The following is a 10091-nucleotide window of genomic DNA, read 5'->3' as shown; positions in this document are numbered from 1 at the left end:
GCAGGGCTTCTGTGTTGGAAGGACAGTTCTACTGGACCTTTGTCTCAGGTGAACTGGGAACTAGAAAGAGATGCTGAGAGTTCTGGATTCTGTTCTGTCTTTGTGGGGTTCTATGCATGGAAATAGTAGGCTATGGTGCTGGTCAGAAGATGAGTGTTCTGTAAAATACTCCCTCACTCTCATGTTGCTTGATCCTGAGCCTTCACTATTGCCATAGCTGACCCAGAACCCTTTCTGCTTGCCTTACTCTCTGTGACACACTAACCTGCTCACACGCACCTGAGTAAGTAAGCGCTCACCTGATTGCTTTTTTTTTTTTGATTCTTTGAGCCTCATTCCTATTGAAAATGTGGCCTTTGCTTACTCCACCTTCCTCTAATTAAAGTAGATATCCAGTATTTGGTGCCTTGGACCTCTGTTGCATCCCTGATGCTCTCCTGAATTTTCCTTGGACCACTTGTCCCTCCACAGGGTGGATATCATTATAATAACACTTGTCATCACCACCTTACTTATTTCTTATACATGTGTAGAGATTTCTGGTTTCCACATATACATCCATATATGTGTGTGTATATATATTCACATATATTTGTGATCCATATTTTATAGATGAAGAAAGTGGGGTTCAGAGAGGTTAGACGACTAGTCCAAAGATCTGTAGATAGTGACTGTGACAAAACTCAAAGCCTGGTCTTCTGCCTTCAGCTGTGGATGAAGAAGATAGGATACAAGATGTGCTGCTAACCATGCAAAGATTTCTGGTCTTGGAATCAGTTTGGGTCTTGGTCTTTTCTCCAAACTGTGACTTTAGGTGGGAGTCTTAATCTATAACTTGAGGCTTCGTTTGTTCATCTATAAAATTATTTAATACCTTTTTTGATGTTTCTAATGTTTAAAAAAAATTTTTTTTATTGGGGTATAGTTGTTTTACAATGTTGTATTAGTTTCTACTGTACAGCGAAGTGGACTTCCATGTGCTATACAGCAGGTTCTATATATTGGTTATCTATTTTATACATACTAGTGTATATATGTCAGTCCATTTAATGTCTTCTTTCACTCTGAAAACTGTGATTCTAGTCCTAGAATCTAGTCCTGTGAATCTTATCCTGTGAATTAGAACAGATGATACTTTTCACATCTTACAGATGGAGAAACTGAGGCACAGAGGGGCCTACTGACATACCCAGTAACTCACAGTGATGGTGGAACTAGGACTAACACTTGCCTTGATTCCTAGCCCAGAGTTCTTCCTGCCATAGCCCATTAGTGCTATAGCTATCATAGTAGGCTTTCCTATATGAAATGCCCTTTAAAGGTCACTAATAAAATATGGTTAAAAAATTCACTTGCTTGATTATGTATAATTGTCTGCTATGTTCTATTTGATGATAACAGTCACCACAAGTAATAGTATTTGAATTAACCTCTCTCAGTAGAGGTTTTGTTCAGTTTTCTGCCTGTCAAAGGGGTTTTCTAAAGGCACTGGCTTCATAGGGTCATTGTGAGACCTAAAGACAATGAAGATCACTTAGGACAATGCCCAGAACATACCAACCAACCAAGGATGTTGAGCTCTGACTGTTAGTAGCAGGTGTGCTCACTGGATTTCCTCACAGAGCAGCCAGTAGGTGTGTGGTCATATCTTAGGTGTCAGCTTAGAGAGGTATAAGCTCCCATGTAAGGGATGCTAAATGCAAGGGCCTGATATAGTATCCACAGCAATGTTGATATAGGCAGACAGTAGGCAGAGGAAGGACAGGCAAATTCATGGGCAGGCAGGGGGACTTTTGAAACTGAGCCTTAATGATATTTGTATCTATTCAGAGAAGAAGAAACCTCTTCACCCTCCTCAGATAGCCCACATCCTCTACTTTATCCTCTGTATGTAGGGAAGCTGGAGAGACCAGCATCATACAGGACCCTCCAGAGCCACCCTACAGGAATAGACTTTGAAGTCTTGGGACCCATCTTGTCTGCAGGAGAGATGAGTGGAGAGGACATGGTTCCAGGACCTCAGTTGACTGATAAGATAGCCTTTATCTTTGCTATCATTTTATTCCTTTTGTGCTTGGTGGCAGTGGTGGGTAATGGCTTAATCACCGTGGCACTGGGCATGGAGTGGTTGCTGCAGAGAACTTTGTCACCCTGCAATAACTTATTGGTCAGCCTGGGAGCCTCTAGCTTCTATCTGTGATGGGTGGTGATAAGAACATTTATATTTTCCTGAATCCAATAGCCTTCCCATACAACCCTGTATTCCAGTTCCTAGCCTTTCAGTGGGACTTCTTGAATGCTGTCACGTTATGGTTCTCCACCTGGCTCAGTGTCTTCTACTGTGTGAAAATCGCAACCTTCACCCCCCTGTCTTCCTCTGGCTAAAGCAGATGGTGTCTGTGTTGGTTCCATGGGTGCTGCTCAGCTCCGTGGGGTTCTCCAGCTTCAGCACCATTCTAGTTTTCATAGGCAACCGGAGAATAGATCAGAACTATTTAAAGAGGGTTCTGCAACCTTGGAATGTCGCTGGGAATGCTGTGAGAACATATGAGAGACTCTGCTTCTTCCCTTTGAAAATTGTTACCTGGACAGTCCCTACTGTTGTCTTCATCGCTGGCATGGCTTTGCTCATTCCACCTCTGGGAAGACACACCAAGAAGGTCTCCCTGTCCATCTCAGGCTCTCACGATCCCAGCGCCCAGGCACACATCAAGGCTCTCCTGGCTCTCATCTCCTTTGCTGTCCTCTTTGTTTCCTATTTTCTGTCACTGGTGCTCAGCGCCTCAGGTGTGTTTCCATCACGGGAATTCAGGCACTGGGTGTGGCAGGCTGTGATTTATCTGTGCACAGTAGTCCACCCCGTTGTTCTTTTCTTGAGTAACAGCAGGCCGAGAGCTGTGCTAGAGAGGGGCTGCTCCTCAGGGCATGGGGCATCTTGAGTTGCTTTGATGAAGAGCCTCAGAGACTCTACTGCAGAAGGCCTGGGTAGAATGGGACATTGCTTCTTTAAATCTCTTTGCCACGTTTAATGCTCTTTCCCTCTTTGATGCATTTCATGATTTCAGTGAAATAGGATTTCAAGGTGAGATGGAATGTACTGAACTAGTGGTCTAGTGTCACTGATTTCCACTCAGCAAGGGTGTAGCTGATATAGTAAATGTCCCTGTGGGACTTGATGTGGCCAAAGAAGCAGGAAACTTTTATTTCCCTGTGACTAAACTCGGTGTTTAAAATTATCCCTCTGGAAACTGGATGCAAGGATCCGGACACATGATTGACTTTTTTAAAAAAATTAATTAATTTTATTTTTATTTATTTTTGCCTGTGTTGGGTCTTTGTTGCTGCATGCGGGCTTTCTCTAGTTGCGGCGAGCAGGGGCTACTCTTCATTGCAGCTCACGGGCTTCTCATTGCAGTGGTTTCTCTTGTTTTGGAGCACGGGCTCTTGAGCGCAGGCTCAGTAGTTGTGGCACATGGGCTTAGTTGCTCCGTGGCCTGTGGGATCTTCCCGGACCAGGGCTTAAACCCGTGTCCCCTGCACTGGCAGGTGAATTCTTAACCACTGCACCACAGGGAAGCCCACGATTCACTTTTTATCTGTTGAATCAGACTGGAGAAGATTTTTGGAAACTGAATTTTCCTTTGGCTTCATCCTGTAAAACCATATTTCCTTTTTCATCCTTAACTGATTTCTAGCCATCTAGTGCAGTGAAGCGCTCTCTCCTTTCATGCAAGAGTTCCTGGTGTCTGAACTCTCTGTACAGAGCATGGTGTGATTTGTGCATGTGTGCAGCTGTGTGTGTTACCTGGGATTTGTATATTTACAGATTACCTTTTGAGATCCCCCTGAATTCTAGGGGTTTATGATTTATATATGGTTTATGTCCTCTACAGTAGCTCAGTTAGTCTGTTCTATAAATGTTAAGGTCCATGAACCCAGATGTGACTTCTTTTATTTTACCATTGGGACCTACTAAAATTTTTGACATGGAGAGGTTCATCTGTTTCTGATGCATAAGATTTAAGAAGGCTCCCGTCTTGGTTTGGTGAAGCATGTAGACTGCTTTTCTGCCTTTCACAGATTTTCTCAAACTTTCCTTAAGCTCAATGACCTCTTGAATCATTCAAACTGAGATCCCTCAATGTCCCTGTATCTGCTTTGAAATCTCTCAGCCTCATTTCCTCTTTTTCCCCCCCTTTCCCTCTGTATTAGAAGACAGGTCCCTGCTTTTGACTTTTCAGGGCTAACATTCATGCTATCCTAGCCCCATGCTCTCCTGCCTCTTTTCTATCCCTTGCTGAGTCAAGAATTCCCACTTCTACACCAGTCCTCAACCTTTTCCTATTTACTGTCCTTCCCTTCTTCAGTGTGCCTCTTACCTTCCCCCACACAAAAAAGTCCCCTCCACTCTTTCATTCCCTCAAGTTATCATCCTACTAATTAGTCACTTGCTGAGAGTCTCCCCATGGGCACTTACAACCTCCTGCTGCCTTTTCTGTTGAAATGTGTTTCTAAAGGACGCACATGGGTTCCTGATCCCTAAATGTGGTATTATCCTCAGCCCCCATTTTCATGTGTTGCTGTAGTATTTGCCTCTCTTAATAGAAAATGATTTCTTAAAAAAATGGATTAAAATATTTTACAAAAAGTAATGCCTGATTTTGGTAGAAGATTTTAAAGCAGGAAAATAAACATCACCAGTAATTGCTTACCCACATGTCTTCCTAAAAGTCCTTCTCTTGGCCTCTCAGATGCTGCACTAAGTTCTGTTCCCTGCTCTGCGGCTCCTTTCGTGTCTTCCTCACTGTCTGTTCATCATCTTGACTCGGTGTTTTCCTTCACCAGCCCTCTTCCTTCCTTGACATGAATCTTCTCCTTTTTCCTTCATGTTTACATCTACTCATGTAGTTTCAATTATGACCTTCATGTGAATAATCACCAAAGCCTTGACCTTCCTCAAAACTCTAAGCCTATATTTTTTCCTGCTTGCTGAGCATTTCTATCTGATAGTACCATGAGCACTTCAAACTTAGCAAGTTTGTAACAGCTGTCCTTTTTTTCTTCCTCCTCTTTCTTTCCCTCCACCACCCAGTTGAATCTATTTTTTTCTATTATTGATATCTAATAAATCAGACTTACCAACTCTGAGCTAGTTTTCACTCCTCACTCTCCACTGAACCCTTGTATCTGATCAGCAGCTTGTCTCCAATTGGTGCCCTTGTAGTATCTCTGTTATCTCTTCCTTTCTTCCTGTTCCTGTAGATCCTACCTTAGATTAGACTGTCCTCTTCTCCCACCTAGACTGCTTATATTTCTTTTTCACCACTTGCTTCATTACAGTGTCTTCTTTCGCACACTCCCCCGACCCCCAATCAAAAGTACCATTACCAGATTGATCTCTTGACAATTTCACCCACACCCTTATCACTGTTCAGTGCCTATCAATTAAAGCACATGTCCCTAAATTGGCATTCATGGACCTCCACAATGTGGAAATAGTTTTATCTTTCACTGCTTCCATTCTAGTAGAACCAACCCTATTTTGCAGCAAAATTTGGGTTATCATTGTTCTGGACATGCCTGGAACTTCCTCCATGACGTGCTGAAATGTGTTCTCTTATCCCACATCTACCTGTCAAAATCCTATTTAATTTTTTTTCCTGTTTAATTTTTTTTGTGTGGTACACGGGCCTCTCACTGTTGCGGCCTCTCCCGTTGTGGAGCACAGGCTCCGGACGCGCAGGCTCGGCGGCCATGGCTCACGGGCCCAGCCGCTCCGCGGCATGTGGGATCTTCCCGGACCGGGGCACGAACCCGTGTCCCCTGCATCGGCAGGCGGACTCTCAACCACTGCGCCACCAGGGAAGCCCTCCTGTTTAATTTTAAAGGTTAATTCAAATGGCTTCTCTTCAGGGAAGCTTTTCTGGATGCCCCCACACCTCAAGCTTTGATCTCTCACTTAAGAGGACATACAAGTGGGGTGTTGCTCAGTTGTGACATGAATTCTGCCTTGTGGTGGTATGATCTGTATACTCATTTTATTCTCCTTAGTAGATTTTAAAGTTCTGGAAAGTGTGGGCTGCCTCATAGTCTTCCATGTGTCCCTGAAGCACTTATAAATACTTGCTACATTGAACAGAATGGTTCTCTTGCATCTGGAATCCAGCTGTAAGCACATGTACTTTTGTCTGTATATATATAATCTGGGCTACCCACTACTACCAATTACATTTTTATGGTTCTATTGGAGCTGTATGCCATTCACTGGCCAGCTTGTTTTTGGAGGTCAGACATATATTCTGTTTCTCTTGAGTTATGCACAATGTAGGAATAATAAATGGATGAGAGAGTAAAATTTGCCTGATTTTGTGATACCTTTACCTTCCTTCTTTCTTATGCATTTACATGTTGTTAAGCAACTGTGAAGCTCCTACCTCTGGAAATATAAGGGAAGTGCCATTTCTCCCCTTGGTTACTGACCCAGTGGACCTTTCCTAAGCAAACTGTCAACTACTCTTTGTTCCTTCCACTCTGTATTATTAGGCTAGGAGATGGGACATCTACCAGAACCTGCGTGATCTCCCCACAGGGAGAAGTTCCCTTGGAACTTGAACACACAGGGAAATATAAAAGAGAAGTAGGATTTGTTATATTTTTAAAATACCTAGTAATTATAAAGCAGAAACTAACACACCATTGTAAAGCAATTATACTCCAATAAAGATGTTAAAAAATACCTAGTAATATTATTATCATTAATTTTTGCCTATAGTCTAATTTCATCATGCTTTATGGCGGCATTAATAACAATCATTCGTGAATGCTTATCTTGTGAGGCATGGGGCCACAAAATTTATTTACTTATATCCTTTATGTACTTAATTCTCAAACAAACACTGCAAAGTAGAAACTGAGGTTTAGAGGAGTTTACTGAGGTGTCATGGTCAGTGTATGATAGAACTGTGAAACTTTAGTGCTATAATATGTAAAACATTGTGTTATTGGTGTAGGAATAGGTAAGTACATCAGCAGACAATCCAGATAATAGTTACATGGAAAATTATATTTGATAAGGAAGGCATTTCAAATCAGTGTGGGAAAAGATAGTCATTTAATAGTGTTGCAGCAAATATAGAGCCAACATTTTATCCTAGATCCTACATAGATGATCTTTAATGTAAATGTTATTTAATTTTTTAAAAGCTTCCCTTTCTTCCTTTTTTTTTTTTTTTTTTTTTTTTTTTTGTGGTACGCGGGCCTCTCAGTGTTGTGGCCTCTCCCGTTGCGGAGCACAGGCTCCGGACGCACAGGCTCAGTGGCCATGGCTCACGGGCCCAGCCGCTCCGCGGCATGTGGGATCCTCCTGGACCGGGGCACGAACCCGTGTCCCCTGCATCGGCAGGCAGACTCTCAACCACTGCGCTACCAGGGAAGCCCTCCCACTATTTACATTTTAAAGTGATAATACCTAATGTAATCAAGAGAAAGAAATTAGTTATAGACATTGGAAATGGGAGGCAAAATATATGTTTGCATAGTTGAAAAATCCAAATAATCAACGTTAAAAACTACTATAGAACAGTAAGAATTTTGTAAAGTAGTGGGGAGAAAAATAAATGCACAGAAATCAAAATTTTCTAATATATACAAACAGTCACCAGTTAGAATGAAAGAAAAGATTCTGTTTGCAATAACAACAAAAAGACAAAATACTTTGAAATAAATTTTGTGAGAAATATGTAAGACCTACATGAAGGAAGCTTTAAAGCACTCAGGAAAACGTGGAAGAAGATATGAATCAATGGAATACAATACCATGTGCTTGGATGAGAAGGCTCAGTACTGTAAAGATGTCAGCTACTCTTAAGTTAATTTCTTAATTTAATGTAAGACCTATAAAAATGCCAACTTTACCCCTCTTTATAAACCTATTTAAAAAAGGGCTAACATCTAAGGCTGTTATGGAAGCTGGAAGGAACATCCCCCCCAAAAAAAAGGTAGATAAGCTCTATCATACATTAGAAACCGTGGTTTGATTTGTGGTATGAACCTCAAAATTTTAAGAGTGTGTGACTATACAACGGTAGAATAGAGAGTCCAGAAAACAAATATTTATAATATGGGACTTCAGTATAAATTCAGTAAATAAAAATAATATTTCAGATCAGAAGTAAATGGATTATTCAGTAATCGATACTGAGATAACAGGATAGTCATCTGAAAAAAAGAATTAATGGATCAAATATGTTAATGTTAAAAACAATAGAGTTGGGCTTCCCTGGTGGCGCAGTGGTTGAGAGTCCGCCTGCCGATGCAGGGGACATGGGTTCGTACCCCGGTCCAGGAAGATCCCACATGCCGCGGAGCGGCTGGGCCCGTGAGCCATGGCCGCTGAGCCTGCGCGTCCGGAGCCTGTGCTCCACAACGGGAGAGGCCACAACAGTGAGAGGCCCGAGTACAGCAGAAAAAAACAAACAAACAAAAAAAAACCCAATAGAGTTGGGCTTCCCTGGTGGCGCAGTGGTTAGGAATCCGCCTGCCAATGCAGGGGACACCGGTTCGAGCCCTGATCCAGGAAGATCCCACATGTCACGGAGCAACTGGGCCTGTGTGCCGCAACTGCTGAGCCTGCGTGCCACAACTAATGAGGCCTGCACGCCTAGAGTCTATGCTCCGCAGTGAGAGAGGGCACCACGGTGAGAAGCCCGCACACCGCAATGAAGAGTAGCCCTGCTTGCCGCAACTGTAGAAAGCCTGCGCACAGCAGTGAAGACCCAACGCAACCAAAAATAAATAAATAAATATATTAAAAAACCAAAAAACCCCCAATAGAGTTACTGGAAAAAAGTGAGAGGATGAAGATTCTTTTAAAACCTTGGTGTGTGGAAAATCTTTTAAGCTCGTAAAAGAAAAGATTAATTAAAATGAAAAAGTTCTGCATGGTAAAAATTCATAAGAAATTTACAAAAAAATATAACAAGCTGGGAAATGATCTGCATTCATAGCCAAAGTTTAATCTCTAATATATAAAGAGCTTTTAGAGTCTTTAGGGAAAAGATCAACAACCCAAAAGAAAAAGAAAAGACAAATAATATGAGTATGTAATTCACAGAGGAGGAAATACAAACGGTTCTTAAACACAACAAAGATTGTCAAACTAATTTATAACAAGAGACACGGAAATTAAAACTATACTGAGATACCCTTTTTTAACTATCCATTTGGCAAAATTCCTAAACTTTGGAAATACTTTTTTGTCAAGTTATTGGAGAAATTAGTTTTCTTACACATTGCTGATGGGAGTATAAATTAGTTAATATGGAGGGCAATTTGTCAATATCTATCAAATATACTAATGTGTACACCCTTTGATCAGCAATCCCCCCCACCCCCCGACAGGATTTTGGTGTGTATTACCTTCTTACTGGTCACATTTTGTGTCTTACACTCTTGGGCATGCTGGGACTTGAGTCTGGTTATAGTTCTAGAAGTAATGAGGGGAGATAGAGTGGGTTACTAGTAGGATCAGTAATGCCTTGCAAGGAAACTACCATAGGGGAGTGGGTTACTAGGAGGATCAGTAATGCCTTGCAAGGAAACTACCACAGGGGCCTCCATGATGGGCTCTGCAGGGAAGGAGTGACCAGTTTCCTCAGATAAGGGAGGAAGAGTTGCCTCTATTGATAAAGAAGATTTGACAGAATTTAAAGGTTCAAGTTTCTAGCAATCTATACTCCAGATCTCCCTATAGTATCAAACCAAGACTAGATTAACACTCAAACCACTTTTTTTTTTTTTTGTCTAGCTTCTTCCCCTGCCCTATCTTTTTTTCTTTTTAACATCTTTATTGAAATATAATCGCTTTACAATGGTGTGTTAGTTTCTGGTTTATAACAAAGTGAATCAGCTAAATGTATACATATATCCCCATATCCCCTCCCTCTTGCGTCTCCCTCCTACCTTCCCTATCCCACCCCTCTAGGTGGACACAAAGCACTGAGCTGATCTCCCTGTGCTATGTGGCTGCTTCCCACTAGCTATCTGTTTTACATTTGGTAGTGTATATATGTCCATGCCACTCTCGCACTTTG

The 10091-nt window shown here is 41.8% G+C and overlaps 1 protein-coding gene across 1 annotated transcript; it reads left to right on the top strand.

Annotated features, from left to right (window-relative positions):
* Nucleotides 1-1990: 1990 nt before the first annotated feature.
* On the top strand, nt 1991-2939 carry TAS2R60 (taste 2 receptor member 60). The gene is given in 3 exon segments (XM_030854080.2): nt 1991-2207; nt 2210-2362; nt 2365-2939. Coding segments are annotated over 3 exon segments (945 nt in total).
* The last annotated feature ends 7152 nt before the right edge of the window (nt 2940-10091 follow it).

The sequence above is a fragment of the Globicephala melas genome, chromosome 9 (assembly GCF_963455315.2).
Source record: "Globicephala melas chromosome 9, mGloMel1.2, whole genome shotgun sequence".
Taxonomy (NCBI): Eukaryota; Metazoa; Chordata; class Mammalia; order Artiodactyla; family Delphinidae; genus Globicephala; species Globicephala melas.
This window is presented reverse-complemented; position numbering and strand designations above follow the sequence as displayed.